Source organism: Neolamprologus multifasciatus, chromosome 14, assembly GCF_963576455.1.
Source record: "Neolamprologus multifasciatus chromosome 14, fNeoMul1.2, whole genome shotgun sequence".
Lineage (NCBI taxonomy): Eukaryota > Metazoa > Chordata > Actinopteri > Cichliformes > Cichlidae > Neolamprologus > Neolamprologus multifasciatus.
The window spans coordinates 15,680,070-15,699,943 of NC_140452.1; the positions used below are offsets into that span (position 1 = coordinate 15,680,070).

A 19,874-nucleotide genomic window follows, 5' to 3' on the forward strand; every position below is an offset into this window, starting at 1 on the left:
TTACCACAACATTAACGTATGTTCCTTCAAATCAGCTTATTTAAATGACTGAGCAAAGCAGAACTTTACTCCATCGTTTACACATTTCAGCCACTAAACACTAGATGAATTTATTTATTATATGTTGGGCAGGTGATATTTTTGCTTCACTTGTTTCTTGACTTCTGGTGCAGGTGAGATGTTACTGTTTAGTAACTGAGGGAGGTACTGAGCCTAGAGAGTGAAAGAGAGAAGGAAACAATGTATTAGGATAATGCCTTGTCAGCCTGTGTAGAGTTACATTCACTGGTTTAAGGACGGACATTTGTAGCTGTAGCAGTGTGGACAATCTCTTTGGGTTTTGGATCATTTTCTTGCACGATTAAACCCCCGTGTGTCACACTGACCCCAGCCTGTCTGCGGCGGGAGCCTCTGTCATGTCGTCTTCCTAGGCGCTCCCCCTCACGGCCATAGTTGAGTCCTCCTTCCTCCTGGAAGTAAGGCAGCTCTAGCAGCTCTTCACAGGACAGGCGCAAAGAAGGATCCATCACCAGGGATGACTGTTAACGCAGAGACTTAGCATGAAGCAAAGGCTTTTCAAAATATGTGGACAAACACTGACTCGCTTATACTGGCTGGGCCTGGAGGACTGATTTGGTTAAAAACTGTCTTTGACAAATTGTCCAGTAGCATTAATCATGATGCTGTATCAGCCAGTCTGTATTACACTAAATATACCTTCATAACCTGAAGGGCATGGGGAGACACTCCATGGAAGCGCTTTTCCAAAGGTTCCTATAGCAAAAAAAAATAAAAAATATATAACCCCATTCATTAGGACTTCGTTATGAACACAGATTTGGTTTTAATAGTTTTCATACCATTGTATCAGGCTCAGGAATGCTAACTCCACTGAAGAAAACATTGGAGCGGAAGACCTGCTGGTGATGGGGGATCAGGTCACCTACGGTCAGAAATTTGATTATTAACCCAGCCTGTCTGTGAAAAGTTTCTTGTTGTCTGAGGGTGTGTGCATGCAATGGGTGCAATGAGCTAACAATACTGTGAAAAAATTTCAAGCAACTAAATTAAGAGGAAACCGCTCCTAGTTTGAGCAACTAGTTCAGTTTCTCTAGTTAAAAAAAGCTAGCAGACTGTTTGACAGAAGACAGTTCTCCTGATTGTAGATGTAAATTTATGCTGATGTTACATGCAGTGTCATTAGTGTTTCAAACAGCTCTTCAGTCTACCCAGAGTTTTCCTGATGAGGTAGAGCTGGTCAACGTCAGACTTCCCGGGCCAAAGTGGGTTCCCATTGAGGAGCTCGGCAAAGACACAGCCCAAAGCCCACACGTCAACAGGAGGCCCGTACTGAGTATCCCCGACCAGCAGCTCAGGAGCCCGGTACCAGCGGGTTGCTACATAGTCTGTATAGTCATCCTCTGGTCCCGCTAGTATACCAACACAAATACACATGGTGACAACTTATACACATAAACATTAATATACTGAATAATGCACACTAAATAACACATGCATAATTGAGGGAGGGATTACAAGACATGGTGAAAGATTACATGTTAATGTATGGTAACATGACACTGAAACGTTACGCAGCAGGGGTAAAGAGAGACTGACAGTGAAATGACACTGTACAATGCATTCACTGGAACTCTAAAAGTGAGGTGGCCATGAGCAGGGCTGACATATAGGATCTGTGTTGAATAAGTCATTACAGACAAATTAACACTCTTCCTTGAATGACCTACTCAGAATACGGGCGAAGCCAAAGTCACAAAGCTTGATGACTCCGGTTTTAGTGAGGAGGATGTTCTCTGGCTTTACATCACGGTGAATGCACTGTGAGACAAACAGTCATTATCAGGGATTTAGGCAACATGATATACAGTCTCTTTGTGTCAGAGCCACAAGCTTATGTTAAGGCTGGCAAATTAAAAATGAATGGGGAAGAACAAGAGCAAGAGATTAGAAACCTTCACACTTTTAACTTAATACTGTATGGCTAGGAGTTTATTTTATTTTTTTATTTACCAGATAGATAGATAGATAGATAGATAGACTGCCTATGCTTATCTATCTATCTATCTATATATGTGTGTGTGTGTGTGTGTAGGGGGGAGCAATAAGGCGAACTGCTCCCCCTACAGGCACCAACTAGTTTTACAGACTGACATTTCAGAAGGGAACCTATTATGACGTGTAACAAACATTGCAATAAAAGCTTTGAGAGCATTCAAGATGACTATGAAATAGTATATTTGCTACAATGATGCACAAAAAGGTGCTTATATAGTCAGTAGTTAGATTTAGATACAAAATTAAGCAGAACTGTGTATCATAAAGAGCAATATATAACATTTAAAAACAGATATAAATGTTTGGCAAATAACAATCACTGAAAAAATATATTTAAAAAATGAATATGTTACGGATATCAGATAATTTAACTTATAAAATAACTATATACGTGAGATTTTGCTGAATAAAAAACAAAAAACACAAACAAAAAAACCCCAACAAAACAGCATTTTTATATTAATCAAATCAATAAGGACTTGGTTTGATTAATATAAAAAGGAATGCGTCAAACATCCTCCACAGTAAGTCATTTGCCACTAAGTCAAATGCCAGTACAGAGGAAAGGAAGTATTACAGCAATGAGCAATTTAACAAAAATAAGGCATGTGCTCACCTGCATCAGATAAATATATGCAAATCATTTAGATGAAGTGCAACATATAATAAAATATACTGACATTGTGTTTGTGGCAGAAGCTGACAGCCTGCAGAGTCTGCCATACTATACTTTTCAGCTGAGCCTCAGGTACCCTAGAGACAACAAGAGACAAAGGAAGGAAAAACAGACAAACTATTTACAAATTACAATGTCCTCATATGTCATTCCAGCCATTTCAATAAAAGAAGTGGTGTTTTACTCGGCCCTGCGGTCACCCGGGTAATCCTAGGCCTGTCTTTTAAAGCAGCAGCGCCTTTGTTTTCAAGACCAGCTAGAGTTTCTGCTGCACAGTCTCGTGGGAAAAAGAAAAATGGTAAGACAACAGATAGCCATTGTGGTTTACGTGAGTTCACGTGACAAAAGCTAAACTGAAATCTTGGCTTGTGACCATACATTGCTCAAAGTGCAGAGAAAAGACAAGAGCTATTTTTTGATCCTTCATGTTAAGACGGCCTATTACGCCCTCATTCTACTGCCAGCATTTTCTGTCACCAGAATTTCTTAGCTACAGTCTTGCTCACTCTTTCTAATTCACCCTGTTCCTTTCTTCTGTCATTCTCCTGTTAGAAATACCAAATACTTCTTTGGCAAACTATTTGCCAAATAGATGACTCCTTAAACCTAATTCCTTAGTTATAATGTTACTTTATCAACACATCTGGAGGTTGAAGTGAATGATTATTTTAATTTCCAAGTATGTTACCCCTCAGTAGCTCTACTACAACAAACATAATCACTAATCCCAAACTGGCAAAGAGTGAACAGATATTTTAAAAAGTTAATTTGTCACATGCTGTTCCTGTGCTGCTTTGACTTACCCTCGGGGATGTTTGTCAAGCTCATTTAGGACTGTCTGTTCACAGAACTCAAACACCAAGTGGAGCCGCCTTTTCCTCCTGAACACCTCGAGCAGGTTGACCAAATTCACGTGTTTGAGTTGCTAAAAGACGAGCACACGTCACAGACACTTCAGTGTCAGTGCTTCACTGCCTGACAAGTTTGAAAAAGGGATTTTTTTTATTTTTGTTAAACTCTTTCATCAATTCATGTAGCATGGAGTTGTACCTTGCGCAACAGCATGCACGTGTGTTTGTGTGCAAGTGTACACGTGTGGTGTGACATGTGGAAAACTTGATACCAGAACTGTCTTCTCACCTTCAGCATACGTATTTCTCGCAATGCAATCTTCTTAATAACTGGATCATCTTCAGACTCCACAAACTTCTTGATGGCGACTATTTGGCCAGTATCTCTGTGCCTGCATTTGAACACCACACCGTAGGAACCCTCACCAATTTTGGACAGCTTTTCGTATTTCTCCATTATGGCAGCTGAAAACTGTCACCTGTCAAAAAATAAATGTTCCCCATTTTATTTAAAATCGCTATCGGTGCTATACTTCACCAGTTTTCACTGCAATCTTTCATTACTGGGGATATTTTTTAAAGGTGGGCTCAAATAAAAGTCACAGGGCAAGATATGTGTGTTTGAGGACAAGATTAACTCACGGATACGTAACCGTTTTCAACGTCTGAGAGGCACACAGGTCCAGAATCTGTCTTTAAGTCAGTAGTGAGTCCATCAAACGTCCGCAAAGCTACAAAGAATAGCCATATCTGGTATTACCTGTCAGGCTCCTTGGTCTTGAATTTACTGATTTCACACTAAAGAGGACTCTCACCTTCTCGCTTTCACTGCTATTTGCTGTTTCCTCTCCCGATGCGTCGTCACCACCTTGGTAACCCCACAGGTATTATTTCCAATCGGCACAGTCCACTAACTCAGTGCGAGTCATTTTGAACGCAGTGTCCCTTTAAAACGACGCCTCGGAAACGTGTCGACACAGAAATAATACTTCTATAAACTCACCTTTTACCTTACTTGTGGCAAAATGCACAAAAAGGGCAGAAATGCGTCCCAAACACAGAACATCAATTCACAAAGCCGCCTGCGTAAGACACGCACGTATACACTTTCGTTGTAACCATGGAGACAGGTGACACTAGCCTAAGAGAAGAAGAAGCACGTTGAGGTAGTAGCAAAAAGTTAATGAGTAGTTTAAATATGTATTATACGGCACATTTCTGGTGCATATTGAAGATACAAAAAGGAACTTAACAAAAAAAAAAAAACCCAACAAAACTTATTATTAGGCACACTTGTTCAGGTGCTTGCTAAAGTTTTAATGTGATTAGCAGCAATCCATTGCATTTAGGCATGGAGACATAAGTAAAATCTGATATGTTGAAGTTCAAATTGGGGATCAGAATGGAGAAGAAACGTTATTTAAGTGCCTTTGAACATAGCATGGTTGCTGGTGGCAGATGGCCTGATTTCAAAAAGTGATAATTTGCTGGGATATTCCTACAAAACCATCCCCTGAGTTTACAAAGACTGGTCCAAAAAAAAGAATGTATCCAACAGACTACAGTTCTCTGGGAAAGGCAACAGTAACTCAAACAACCACTTGTCACAACCAAGGTATGCATAAGAGCAAATCTGAATGCACAATGCCTTGAACCTTGAAGCAGATGGGCTGCAGAAAATGAGGGTACAATTTTCTGCAATTGGAAAGTTATAAAAAACATTGCCTGTTCTCACCAGTCTTGATTTCTGCTGGAACATGCAGGTGAGAGGGTCTGCATATATAACATGAAAGCATGGTTCCATCCTGCCTTGTATCAGTGGGTCAGGCTGCTGATGTAAAAGTGTGTGGGGATTATTTCTTGTGAAACTTTATGCCCCTTAGAAGAATTGAGCCTAATTTAAACACCACATCCTACTTCACAATTGTTGCTTCAAGTAAGAACCTTCACCATGTCCATCCATCTATACCAGGGGTGGGCAACTTTAGATCTCACCATGGGTCAACACACCTGAATCAAGTGATTAGTTCATTACCAGGCCTCTGGAGAACTTCTAGACATGTTGAGGAGGTCATTTAGCCATTTAAATCAGCTGTGTTGGATCAAGGACACATCTAAAACCTGCAGGACACTTGCCCTCGAGGCCTGGAGTTGCCCACCCCTGATCTATACCCACGTCCCAATCCAACAGTGCAGGTTTGGGATGTGATGGAACAGGAGATTTGCATCATGGATGTGCAGCCAACAAAGCTGCAGCAACTGTGTGACGTTATCATGTAAATATGGGCCAAAACCTCTAACGAATGCTTCCAGTACCTCGTTGAATCTGCGCAACAAAGAATTAAGGCAATTCAGAAAGCAAATGAGGTCCAACCCAGTGCTAGAAAAGTGTACAAGAATAACCCCAAGACTTGTGACAGCTAAAATTAATTTCCTCTAATTAAGCTTTAGATCACACAATCAACAACACCCAGTCAGCATCTACAATATGATTTATTATAAAACGTTTAGCATAAAAACGAATGACCTCAGCTTTGAGAGTAAAAGCTGTTATCCAAACCAAATCCCAGAGCAAATTTCATGCCAGTTCTCAATACTGTCATCAGTTGGAAAGACCTTGGTAAGACCTTACAACATCTGATGTGGTGATATGATTCATATACTATCTGTTCTCTCTGTTGACTGTGAATCTCACTTCTTTCAGAGACTTCAGTGTTTACCACAGCTGTGTGGGATCTTTAGCAGAATGACACAGAGAATCATTTAGCTCTTCAATGGGAATGATGGGAAAGCAGTCCAAGTTGCACTCTTGTGCTCAGAGACACACAGACACCTTGAGGTACTGCCATGCGGGCTATGTGGTGACAGGTATGAAATGCCCCATGGCAGACTGGTCAGACAGGATGGCTGTGCAGTGTCAGTAAGAGATGGATGCCATCTTCTTAAGCACTTATGTAACTGAGATTTCTTGCTACAGCAAACTTTCACACAACTTCTGTTCAGGGGTTTCCCAAAATACTCTATCCACTGTGACACTCTTAATTCTATTACAGAATACACATCCAGTTAAAAGCATGATGACATAAAAGGTCTTTTTTTAGCCATTATAAAACAGTCTGTCTCGTTTGTCTTCAACCGCACTTCATCTGGATTTGCGTGTTTATTAGGTCTACTTCTTAAGGCTGTGTGTAAGATTTTTTTCCTCTTGTAATTTTCAATGGTTACTCTTGTCTATCTTGTTTTCCTGTTGCTAAAACAGCAGTATACATTTGTAATGGATATTTTTTGTAGGGGAAATAATTTGAAATATCCACACCAAATATCCATAGCACCAAACTTATTATTGACAAGAAAGTCACTTCTCTAACCGTTATACCATATTTTCCCACCAGATGGCAGTGTATGCCAATCAAAGTTTAGGTGTCACAACACAAACGACATAGATCAGCAACAACATTAAAAACAGATACACAGGTAACAGTAAAAGCATAATCTGTTTACAGTGCTGGGAAACCTTGGGACCTAGGATTCATATGACTTTTACTTTGATATATACCACCTACCTAAATTCCAATGTAGATCCCCCAATGTCATAGGGACTCCATGATGGCAGGGGCCTCCCCCAGCAGGACAACACACTGCCACACTGCAAAAACCTGCTCAGAAATGGATCAACAACACAGCCAAGATCCACAGGCTTTGGCTTTGTTTTCCATACTCCCAGTCAGACTGAGCGACCGCAGGATTCCATAGAACAAGCCCAGTTCATGAAGGCCCAATGGACCCAAAGACTCTACTTGTGCCAGGCATCGGCGGACAGCCCCAGAGGTCCTGTCTCCATGCCCAGACAGTGTATGGAGGATTTAACAACACTAAATAAGATGCTGTTGATGTTGTGGCTGACTGGTTTACAGTAATGACTGCTGACATTTGATCACCCTTTTTTGTTTTTTTCTCACTATCTTATCATTAAGGGTAATCAGAGCCATGGAAAAGCTGACACTTAAACAGCCTTTAGGTTCCTTGTTTGACTGACAACTGTTGTTATGTTACTGCTGAAATACAAGGGGATTTTTGCCCTGACTTTCCCCAATGCTGAATGTTACTATTTATTCTCAGTTTGTAATGAACAGCTTATTCATGAGCACATTTGGCTAAACCTTAAAAAATTCCAAGAGTCTCCACTGTGCAACGATAGTTTGCTATCTTTACTTCTCTGTTGAATCATCCATCAGAACGAGACAAAAAGATTGAAATAATCAACAGTTTGTTTTAGTCTAGCCCTTCTTTTGAAAATATACAATCTAACCTCTAAAAAGCACCCAGACGCAGAACAGTGCACCACACAGCCCTGCCCTGTTGGCTCCCAATGCTTTGAAATTCACCTTTCTATTTTTAAACCAGCTTGTCTCAAGTGGCTCAGTTCTTTGACATGGTTTGGCTTACACCTTTTTATCCACCAGGTAAATGTGGTGGGCATTCGATGAAAAAAAAACCTTTATTGACATATCATCACTGCCTCGGTTGCAGACATCGCGGTGTGACAGAGGTAATGCTTCCAAAGTCAGTTATTAAGCATGTTCAGTTCCTGGCTTCCTGATGTGGACAGAAGTCAGCTCTGTTAAACAGCAGATGTTTTACACTGCGGCCGTTACCCTCATTTCCTGGGCGGAGAGCTGCTCGCTCTAATAGAGTAACAGGAACAAGAGAAAGAGAAGAGCTAGAGGGGGGGGGGGGAGAGAAATAGGCAGAGCAAGGCAAAAGAAGTTATCTAAGCTCAGAGCTCCCACAAATCACTTTGTCACCAGCAAGCTCTGACAAGCAGGAGGAGAGAGAAAGAGTACGAGCAGAGACTCCGAGTTAAACAGAGGTGCGAATAGGGAGTCTTGTTGGTGGAACCTCGAAGGAAGAAGGTGTGAAGAAACTGTAGAGGAAAATAATGAGGTGATACTGCTGGATGGACAGAGGGAAGATAGAAGAGAGACGAGACTAAAATCCAGCTCCCAAAACAGCATAAGTTAAGAGGGACGGCTACTGCTGTTGTTACTGCCGCTGTGTCTGGATGGTACATCACCATTTAAAGAAGGTGTGTCAAACTTAAAATCTGTTACCAGAGGACACTGTTTCATTGAGACTGACATTTTAATCTTCTGATAACAAACGCGCTTGAGACATTTAATCTCACAAGTGGAACCCAGAGAGCATACACTATCGTATTATCATGTTTGAGAGAGAAGAGAGGGATAGAGAGACAGCTGCTCTGTCTGTGAAGTAGGCATGAGACAGAGGCGTTGAAAGCAAATTCTGGTGTAGTGCAGCTGTACACAGATCACATGTTGTTACTAGTAAAAAGAGGTAGTTAGAGCCAAGAGCAGTACATGTTTGTGAAATGTTTTTCTATAGGGGCATGCGCAGGTTTGTGACTGGTATTGAATAAGTTGATGAAAGTAACTTCTTTGAGAACAATTTCTTTCTTTTAACCATTGATATTTGATTAGCTCCAGACTGACTAAAAGCACCTGAGACTTTTATCTGGACTGTAAAGGCTGAGGTCATCTCACCAAACCTAAAAAAAATAGGAAGATCATTTTCAAACTTTTTAAGCAGAGACTATTATTAATATTTTCTCTTTATTACAGAACATTACAGGGGAAATATTTGTCATTAGCACTAAGAAAGAAATAAGAAATTGTGCCAATTTAAACGTCTTAGTCTTAGAGAACAAGTAACTTAGGTTCTGTAAACACCTGTCTTCATTTTGCTGAGTGCCATACTACTCTTTTCACATTCACTTAGGTTGCCTCTGTAAGAAAGACTGTGGTGACATGTAGAGGATGATATGCTAGCTCTAAAATAGACAGGATTCAGTTTATATAATAACATAATATAATCTTGCATTTGGAGGTTTGAAAACATATCAATCAAACATTGGTCTATGAGCACAGAAACAAATCTGCTGAATCCTTGATGGGTAGTAGTTTGTTTTGGACCTAGAGGTGTTGTAGAAACTTACAAAAGGCCACTGACTGTGTGCATGGGCTCTTTTAGCATTTGACAGCTCTGTTCTGGACTTGCTTCATCCTGTGGGACGTAACTGGGTTACCTGTTTGGCTGAGTCAGAGGCTGGGTCATCACTGGATGTCTGTCTGCTCACTGGGATTCTTTCCACCTGTTTCTATGCAAATAAGACAGATGTGTTAGGTACTTTTTACAGCAGCAGTGACAGCCGTGGTGGTGAATTTTCAGGACTCTCCACACTGCTGTAATTGTTTTGTCGTGTGTAAACACTTTGCGTCAGTGACACCTCTCCACTGAGTGATTCACTGTTCCCAAAGGATCCCCGATTGGACGAAAGCATTGAAAGGGAAGTTGGAGGAGCTTTTACTAAGAACCAAAGAACACAAGTGACTGCACAGACAGGCTATCAACATGAAATTGTGGTTCTTGATATTGATGGTCGTGTACATGGTGGGCAGTGTACACAATCTGTCTACATGTAACACTGTGGACTTGGAGATGGTGAAGAAAAAACGCATTGAGGCCATTAGGAGCCAGATCCTCACCAAACTGCGTTTGCAAAAGGCGCCAGAAGAGGCTGGGGAGAAGGAAGAGATCCCTGCCAACTTGCTATCACTCTACAACAGCACCAGTGAGATTCTGAAGGAGCAGCAGGTTCAGGAACAGGAAAACATCCCCACAGAACAAAAGGAGGAGGAATACTTTTCCAAGGTGGTTAACAGGTTCATCATGAAAGGTGAGTATAAAATTACCCTTAGCAGCAATATATAAATATTGAATCTGTGAATCCTGATTGAATATTAAGAAAGGGGGCAATTCCCGATGGCTTAACTATAGTTGAATGTCAAGTAATGACTGTTATTTATGCTACTACATTTACAAGCTGAGACATAATTCAAGGTGAACACTAGCATTGCACTGACACTTTCCACTCTGAAAAAATAGTTATTGTCCAGATGTCACATGAAGTGCTGCTGTTAATCCCTCCACTACGGCAATACTGCGGTAATAATGTTGTTATTACTAGCAGAAACATAACAATAGCATTGTTTACAGTCCCCCTGTACAGTCCGTACTGCTCTTTGTCTGGTTGATCAACACTAATATTAAATATAGTGCACACAGTGCTGTCCAGAAGTTTCAAGCTGCACTCCCAAGTATTCACTGTATGCCTTATGGCTGGTGTCAGTTCCAATCTTGACCATAAATTCCCTCAACACGTGTAACCCTTATGATCCCCACCAAAGATCCTAAGGCAGTTTCAGAGGTTCAGAGATCACAGGCATTACAAGTTAGCAGAACTCTGTGCAGCATCTGGTCTGATGCTGTGTTGCTTACATGATATCCATGGCATTTTTACTGCTTTATTACTGCTCTTTGTCTGGCAAGGCTGCATATGATGTTTGTTCAGCCAAATGGTTTCTGGCTGTAATTGCCTAATGATTCCCAAACTATTACGATAAACATATTTTCTAGCTTTGCTTCTATGCTCCATTGTTCTCTGCATGTCTATACTCATCACCATATCAGGCAGCCATCCACACTATCCCCCTTTTATCCACCACTTCAAACAGCACACTTTAGTGGATGGACCATGCTCAGGAGTGTGTAGACCAAAGAGAGAACAAAGCAACCTTCAAAATGAAGAGCACAATTTTGTTCTGCTTAGGTAACAACCAAAGAACAGGATGAAAAGTAGAAAAGCAATAGGAAGAGACATGAAATGAACTCCTTCACCCATGCTTGCTCTTTTTCTCTTTCATTTTCTCTTTTTTCTTTCTCTCTGACTTTGATCCTCAGGGATTGGGGTTTTCCTGTAACTTGAGCATTGAGTTCTCCCTCGCTTAACCTGTCACTTGTTCTCCATCACTTTTGCTTCTCTTTGTCACTGACTAGTTTCAGTGTGTCCCTTGAACCATGATTATCCATATTGCGCTCTCTCTGTCTCTCACTTCTTTCCTTTGCACTCCTCTATCTGCGGGTTTCCTGAGCTTATTATATCAATGTGTTTGCAGTGTGTTTGTGACAGGGCAGCTTGACAGGAAGGAAGACAGGCTGATGGCCACTGAGATCTTGAATGACTCAGGTCCGGTGCAAGCAGTGCCCATGGGGAGCATGTGTTTCCTATAGCTCTGGAATGCCACAGAACACCCATCCACTGCCTTAACTATCCGCTGCCTTGTTTTGAATCAGCTAATAGGGGAACAGCTGAAAGTAGCTGCCCCCTTACTCACAAGGGGTCACAACAGCATGTAGCACCACATATTTGATTTGGCAGGTTTTTATGTCGGATGCCTTTCTGGGAGGAGACACAAGGGATTTGTCTCCTCCTGGGATCAAGCTAGGGATTTTGCTGTTTCAATCCTGGGAGGTTCGCTTGCTAGGGGAATGTGTAAACCATTACACTATGGAGCCACTGTTGAGTCAACCTCTGCACACTGAAAAAGGAGAATGACAAATGTATGAGGATAAATGTTAAGGCCATCAAGTACTGCTTTGCAATTGTGAATTTAAAAAAAGCCACATATACACACACACAAGGATTTTATCCAGCTTCTGCTTTTCTGTAATAAGTTGTTTGAACGAAACAACAGAAATAGAATACAGGGGAAAATTTTTTATTTTTATTTCCATTAACAATTCTTTTCTACATCTCATTTTTATTGGGCAGCAGACACTTTCCTGACTCTCAAAATCATTCTATGGGGGAAACATATTTGTGTGCAGAGCATTTAGAACATAATAGGTTTGGTCTTCATCGTGGTAATTGTGTGGTAGATTAAGCTGAATTCCTTTTGCTGTTTAGCACTCATATATCTCCCTTGAAGCCCACACAAGTTCTCCTCCTATTAAAAGGAGTTTTGGTCCAATTTACACGAGGGAACGCTTTTCTCATTTGGAAGCTAACCACTTTGTGCTATTCTGGGATGAAATTAGTTCACTTCTCTGAAGTAATTATTGTAGTTACAAGTAAATGAACTTAAAGCTGTATTGTAGAAAGGAGCAGCAACAAGGGACCAAAGTCAAGTGAAAATAGGGTGAAGTGGGGAAACAAGACATTGATGAGGGGGCTGTGGGAAGGTGGAGCTGAGAGGGAAGAAGGCCAATATTTAGTCAGTTGCTGGAATCTGGTTCCTCCTACTGGTAATTATAGAGCTGTTACTCAACCTGTCACAACAGCTGTCCCCGGCTTACCTGTGGATAGGCCTTGATTCAACACACAAATCCCCCCACACCCACATTTATATGCAGGCTAGGATGCTATCTCTACCCCGTCTAGCAGAGAGAGATTTTTTTTAGCTGAGCATGGAGCTCATTTCTTACACTTTCTACGCTAAATGTTGATTAATTTTGATCACAGAGCCATTTCAGCGAAAGGACCCTAGAGACAATGCAAACTCTGTTAATTAGAAAGTAGAAGTGAAGATAAAGCGTCAACGTAATTATGGTGCAGCAGCCAATATGCTTCTTAGGGGAAGTGACTTAATTTCCTGTTTTGCAAACACTTCTCTAACCCTTAACACATTTATCTCACTTTTCTCAAACTAGATGGAGACTCTGACTTTCCATGCATGCGTTTGCCTGGCACACCAATTCCACTTGACATACTGTACGTTGTTGTGACCGTCTGTGTTTCCATTCATACGCTTCAAACCAAATATTTGACTGCTCTGGGTGGTACCAGTAAACTGTCATCTCATTTCCCGTTACACTTCACATCAGTTCTTTTTGGTTTCAGTTCGGCCTCACTACAAGGGGTGAAACACTACCTCATCCACTATGGTAGATGATATACAAGCAGCCGTGACATGGAGTATCCTGGTACAGCCTGGGCTGAATATGTAGCACAAGTATGCAAGGCTGGGTTGCAATTCCTATCAGTGAGTAATTCCTGGACTTGAGAGCAGAGAACCCTTGCTTTGGCAGGCTGAGACAGAGTAGAGGGTTTGGGTCCCGGCCAGTACTTGCGCTCCATTGATACACATCTCCAATTTCTCCACACCCCCACTCACACCCTCTCACCCCTCACAACTGTGAGTTATATTCAAGAGTGCATTCTTCCCTGTGCTGTTTCCTTACCATTGTGTTTAACAGTTACGTTGCCCCTCTCTGAGCCTCTCACTCGCTTTCTATAGTGTTTCACTCTTGATCTTCTGCCTTCCTGTGCTTATCTTTGCATGTCACTGTTCGACTTAATCTTTTCAATCGTAACACTCATACATTTATGGTGTTAAAGCCTCCAGTAGCTTGTCTCTGTTTTTTATCAAGCCCTCTAGGCATCTTCATGCTATGATTAAACTGTAAAAGAACAAAATATTCATGTTGGTCAACTTTAGCAACAGCTGGAAGAGATGAACACTTGGCTGCAGTTATGATCATTGAGTAACACTGAGCTCAGCCATTTTATTTGATTAATGTGTAATCCTGACAAGCACTTATGAAAGAAGCCTTTCATTTACTTTATTCATAAAAAACATTGATATACATCTAAGTGTTGTAATGTTTACTAAATATCAGTGTTGTTAACAGTTTAGAAGTTAAAAGTTGTAATTAACTTGGCTTTATTTGGAAAATCTGAACCCGCTAATTCCAGAGACCCGATGTTTTTGAGCCATATGTCCATTAATTCTAACCTTACAATGCCCAGTCATCCCTTTAAAAATCATAGTTCTTTTCTTTGTGTTTACAGATATTACACTAAAGACCATTTACATTAAATACCATTTACAAAATACAGTAACGATAGGATGATTTACCAAATAAGCTCTAGGAGAGGTCTCACAAAAAAAAAAAAACAAGTAAAGATTCATGATTAAAAATAACCAAAATGTGTAACGAAAAATGAGTAAATCCTAAACACAAATAGAAAGTTTTAATGCCAAAACTTGTTGCCTTTGCCTAATGTTAATGAATTCAGAGGAAAATGGCAAAATGAGGGAGAGCAGAGAAACAGCAGAGGTGTAGAGTGAAGTTTTTTGGGACTAGCTCACATCTAAGCATTTAAATATGCTAGTGCAGTGCCTTTTAAAGTAGGTCATAAATCATCATAACATTACTGTATTAAAAAGAGATCAGCTATAAGGTTCGATGTGGTAGACAGGCTGATTGTGGGTTGCAGCTTTCTTGAGAACTGCACATTTAAGTACCAAGAAGTTGTCTGTCACAGGAAACCACAGACAATAACCATCATATAAAGTTAAATTGAAAATTGAAAAAAGGTATTTTGTGAGAGCCTTTTTAGTTTTAAACTAGGAGTGATGACATTTAGTAACATTGTGGCTTATTCTTATTTTATCACATCCCATGAAAAGGCAGTTTGAGGGTTCATTCCTGGCTTTATGCTTAAAGTTATAATTAAGTTCATGTTAGGGTAAACTTGGCCTAGTTGGTATGGTTCAATGGAGAGGTCAAAGGGTTGGCAAAGGTAGCCAAAGAAACATGCCTTTTTTGTACATATGTGCCCCTCCCCCTAAATACAGAGTGGAGCAGCAGTCACTGTAGGAGAAAGACTGTTAGCAGAGAGCAAAGCACAGAGAAGCCCTCATCTGAACAACATCAAGTTTAACACTGCACCCACTTGGGTCTGCAGCAATACAAATGCCATGTTTAGAGCAAGTTTGATATGGAGTTATTGAGACAGTCAAAGAAAAGATTTCTTGGAAGTTCTATGTTGTGCTGACTGACATTTGGTCCTGGTCCAACATTTAAACTGTTCCACATTAGCTTTCTTTACATTTTTCAATATAATAATAACTTCTAATAGACTAAAAACACATTACAACTAGCTTTTAATAAAAGACAGTTTAAAGTACATCTACCATGAAAGTTGGTTCCCTTCTTGATGGATGAAGTTCTTTTGAAATATTGTACCACAAGATATACATGAGATGTACATCTTCCCATTAAATGCACTTAGATGGGTTGTTTGTCAAAATATCAAAACATAATTTCCTCTTCTTACATCATACAGAAAAAAACGACACCAACTACAAGCCCACGGTCATCTCAATGAGCTTCAACATCGCCGAGATACGGAGTAACGTCGGGGGCAATCTGCTACTCACCAGAGCAGAGCTACGGATGCTCATCAAGGAGCCCATGATTTTGTCTGAGGAGAGAGTGGAGCTATACTATAGCCAGGAGACCTCGACTCGTTACCATGCATCTCGCTTTGTCACAAACTCGCTGAAGGACAAATGGCTGTCCTTTGATGTCACTGAACCTCTGCGGACCTGGCTCCAAGGGAATGGTGAGATAAGCATTTATTTTTACTTGATCATCATGTATTTGTCGATCTTTCCATTTATTTAGTTCAGCCCATGTGTGATATCATATAATTTCTAGGGATTATTTCCCTCCTCCATGATTTTTTTCTGTTACTAGAGAATGAACAGAAGTTTGAACTCCGGCGGTACTGTGAATGCGGCAGTAAAGATGATACTTTAAGTTTTAGCATCTCTGGGACTATGAGCAGGAGGGGAGACACTAAAGAATTACAGAAGCTGAACCAGCAGCTACCCTACATCTTTACCATGTCCATCCCTAAAAACAACCACTCTAAGAGTTTACGCGCAAAACGTTCCACTGACACGACGGACAGCTGCAGCACGTAAGCAATTCTGACCTTAATGATTTATTCCACTCCGTTTCTGCTTTAAAACTGCAATAGTAACCTACTAAACCACGAGCAGCTTCAAAATACAGACCACTGAAACAACAAACATCAACTATCCCTGTTTATCCATGCTGTAATTCTGTGGTCGTTTTAGTGGCTGTATAATAAATGGACTGTAGCTTTAAAATGTTTTATAATCTTAGACAGATTACAGTGTGCCTCTCATTTACCCCCACACATATACACAAGATGGAGTATACCTCCAAGGCCCAGCCATAGGGTTAAATGGAGTGTAATGTTGTCTCCCAACATAACATGTATCCTCTTACAGCTTTAAAACTGACTTGATTTTAACACTCTTTGCACCATCTCATCACACATCTTCACACTGTTTTCTCTTTTGCAGCCAATCACACAACTGCTGTTTGAAGAAACTGTACATTGACTTCAGGAAAGATCTAGGATGGAAGTGGATCCATAAGCCAACGGGTTACTATGCCAACTACTGCATGGGGTCCTGCACCTATATCTGGGATGCAGAAAACAAATATTCCCAGGTAATGTGTGCATTTTCATGAGTGTTATTTCTTCCGAACCCCAGGAGGCAATTTCTTAAAGTCTGGAAAAAATGTTAATGGCAATGTTGTATTTATATGTTGCCATAATAATTCTTGATGATTCAAATAAACCAAAATGAGAAGACTATTTGCATTATTTTAGCTCTAAGCACTACGGCACTAGGACTATCTGAATTTAACCAGTTATATAAAATTCTGGTAGAGGCAAATCCCACTCAGAAGGAACACCAATGATTTTATGAGAAAAACAAAAACACAAATCCCTTGCAGGTTGCAGGAAGGAGATGTGGTGTGAAAAATCTGCCAAAAATCAGTATACACAGAGCTACCTCATGCGGTGCCCCCTCATCAGTAAAGGAGCAGGAGCTTTGTTTTTGCCAAACCTGATTAGGTTAGGGCTGAAATGATGACAAAAACTTTGTCTCACTGATGTCTGACAAAGTAACAGGTATTTGTCTCTGGTTGTCTTTACTCTTTTAAAAAGCTAAATATCCGTTTTATGACCCTTAATACTTTTAACACTTTCCACTCATTGAGGAAACTCTGGCTCTTTCAAAAATTTGTGCAAAAATGTCTTTAAAAAGTAAAGTATTGTAGTTTTCATTAAGATTTTTCTAAAATCACACTGAAAATTCTTAGAAATGTTGTGCTTATGTATTACATTTGCTTCGGACCATGTTGTCTTGGCGAGTAAATTCTCATAAATCTTGCCTACAGATTCTGGCACTGTACAAACATCATAACCCAGGAGCTTCTGCCCAGCCCTGCTGTGCGCCACAGACACTAGAGCCACTGCCAATCATCTACTATGTGGGGAGGCAACACAAGGTATCTATACTGCAGTCACTTTCAGGTCAAATGTTTGCAAAACATTTTTTATGTGAAAACAATATATAATTGATCACATCACTGTTACTTTCTACTTGCAGGTGGAGCAGCTGTCCAATATGATCGTGAAGTCCTGCAAGTGTAGCTAAAAACATAGTATGGCACACAGCACTGCCTCCTCCTCTCAAAACACAGAGGGAAAGAAGATGTTGTGTTGGAGACTACAGATAAGAGCAAGTGACAGAGAATTTGAGATAATGTGGACATGGGGAAAAAAATATTTTAAAGCTTTTCTCCCGCAATCCTTCAGTTGTCACATTTGATGCACATTAAGCCATGGACCTCTTTTTTTTTTCTTCTACATATTAACAATTATAGTTTTTATACGTACATTTACATTGCAGTAGTAAAATTGTCTGTCTTGAAATGAATTAATTTATTTGTTGCACTGACAGGTGTCTAAAGAATAATAATGTACATAAAAGAAGTGTGTGAGACAATAAAATTTGGACAAAAAAGCACGAGGACAATAATGAACGTTCATGGAAGAATATCCATATTCAGGGATGAAAACGTGGGACATTTCAGATGGCCACATCATCGTCCAAAACAGGTCCTGGTGAAAGGTGCTAAATTACAGGTGGAAAACCAGGGATGTTGGGCTTTTCCTCAAAGATAAGGCTGTAGGTGTTTTTTGCATGGCTACATCATAAAGGACAGAAAAAGACACAGAGAGAGTCCAACCTGGGGAAAATCCCTTTTGACTGAAAGGCTGGACTTTCATTTTACAAGAACCGTCCATTAGTTTTATTTTCTTTTTTCAACCCACGTGACTTCTAATATGCATTTTATCAGTATGTTTCTGTTCATAATGTTCATAACTGAATGTCAGACTGTCCTTTAGCCCCACTGGGTTTTCAGCCAGAGGCACTATCAGCTGTGTAAGAGTGATGACATCATGTTTTTAATCCCTCTGGGGACTTACCGCCGTACGTGTTCTCTATTAATGGACACATGGTGGTAGTGCTGATATGAGTAAGGCTATTAATACTTATTGTTTTATTTTATTTTGTTTTAAAATCATGGTAAATTATTTTAATTTTAGGACGTTTCACAAGGAAGTTTTTTCTTTCGAACTCAAGAACTGGTCTGGCTTCTATGACATGCATTAGGAATAAAACCAACACATGATTTCAGCTTTCTATGTTTTTCTGGTGCACCTACTTTTGAAATGTCTATTTGTAAATATTCAAAAAAAAAAAAGAAATAAACATGTTAAATTATGTTGTGATGGTGGAAGATTTTATGAGCAAAATAAACCACAGGAGATGTATCCACTTGGCAGAGAGTTGCCTTGACTAGGTGTGTGCGTGTGTGGGTTTGTGTTGCACTTGTCAGTGCATGTATGCGTCTGTTTTAACTGTAAGCCGACTTGACGAAAGCATAAACCGAAACACACCTAAAGTGATGTAGACGTGCATTTCATCATCTTGTCTTTGTCATCACAAAAACAGTTCAAAAGAGTCGTGTTGTTAGACGTGGTTTTCCTCAGAAAACTGTAACTAAAACATTTTTAGAGTACAGTCATGTTAGGTAAAAATAAGATGAAAATGTAACGCTAGTTGAGATAAAACTGTGACTTCAATTTGAAACTAAGAGTGATTTGAAGTTCAGGGCCGTTGCCGTACTTGACAGACTGGGACCCCACCCCTTGCACCTCCTTTTCCTTCTACACTTCAGTGTGTGACTACTTCTCTTTCTTGATGTCTTTCACAATCAGTTTTTTTAAAACACTACTTGTACTTGTACAATGACTTTCCAGTGTCGGGGAACAGATTGTCCGATGGAAAAGCTTGACTTATGGCACCATGTGGACTATTTCAGGCCAAGTGCAGGGCAATTATGGGATGACTGAAGAACAGTAGCAACAAGTCCTATTTGTTTTCACCAGTGGCAAAGAATGCTCGGACGTACAGTTTCTTTAGTTGCACTGTCTTAACCTGAAGGGATGGATGCCTTTCCAGTTTTTATGCTATCTCTGTACACCACACCCCCACCGTCCCAACCCCACCCCTCTCACTCTGTACTCAAGGGATTATTGTCAGCCCATGAGGCTGAATTGGGAATGAGGAGAGCAGGTCTAGACCCGTCGGTAAGTCCCAGACTTAAGGGCAGTGACTACATGGAAAATTAAACACACATACTGTGCACATGCATATGAAAACACTGAA

The 19,874-nt window shown here is 40.3% G+C and overlaps 2 protein-coding genes across 6 annotated transcripts; one reads left to right on the forward strand and one right to left on the reverse strand.

Moving 5' to 3' along the window:
* Positions 1–76: 76 nt before the first annotated feature.
* LOC146503769 (cyclin-dependent kinase-like 1) lies at positions 77–4,735 on the reverse strand. 5 transcript variants are annotated; one of them, XM_085130902.1, is made up of 12 exons: positions 4,607–4,734; positions 4,419–4,471; positions 4,246–4,334; positions 3,893–4,082; positions 3,556–3,677; positions 2,757–2,829; positions 1,749–1,839; positions 1,230–1,430; positions 861–943; positions 718–774; positions 303–539; positions 77–213 (listed from the first exon to the last, which is right to left on the reverse strand). In XM_085130902.1, the coding sequence occupies exons 4-12, from the start codon at positions 4,058–4,060 to the stop codon at positions 118–120; spliced, it is 1,128 nt and encodes a 375-aa protein (XP_084987028.1). In that variant the 5' UTR covers positions 4,061–4,082; positions 4,246–4,334; positions 4,419–4,471; positions 4,607–4,734; the 3' UTR covers positions 77–117. The 5 variants fall into 5 exon arrangements, with proteins under 5 accessions (XP_084987028.1, XP_084987029.1, XP_084987027.1 ...); XM_085130903.1 differs by lacking the exon at positions 4,246–4,334 and having other exon boundaries at positions 4,607–4,735; XM_085130901.1 differs by having other exon boundaries at positions 4,257–4,334; positions 4,419–4,735.
* Positions 4,736–8,329: 3,594 nt separating this feature from the next.
* tgfb1a (transforming growth factor, beta 1a) lies at positions 8,330–18,980 on the forward strand. Its single transcript, XM_085130900.1, has 6 exons — positions 8,330–10,357; positions 15,593–15,871; positions 16,006–16,231; positions 16,644–16,794; positions 17,533–17,643; positions 17,745–18,980. Exons 1-6 carry the CDS (start codon positions 10,033–10,035, stop codon positions 17,790–17,792), a joined length of 1,140 nt encoding a protein of 379 aa, XP_084987026.1. The 5' UTR covers positions 8,330–10,032; the 3' UTR covers positions 17,793–18,980.
* The last annotated feature ends 894 nt before the right edge of the window (positions 18,981–19,874 follow it).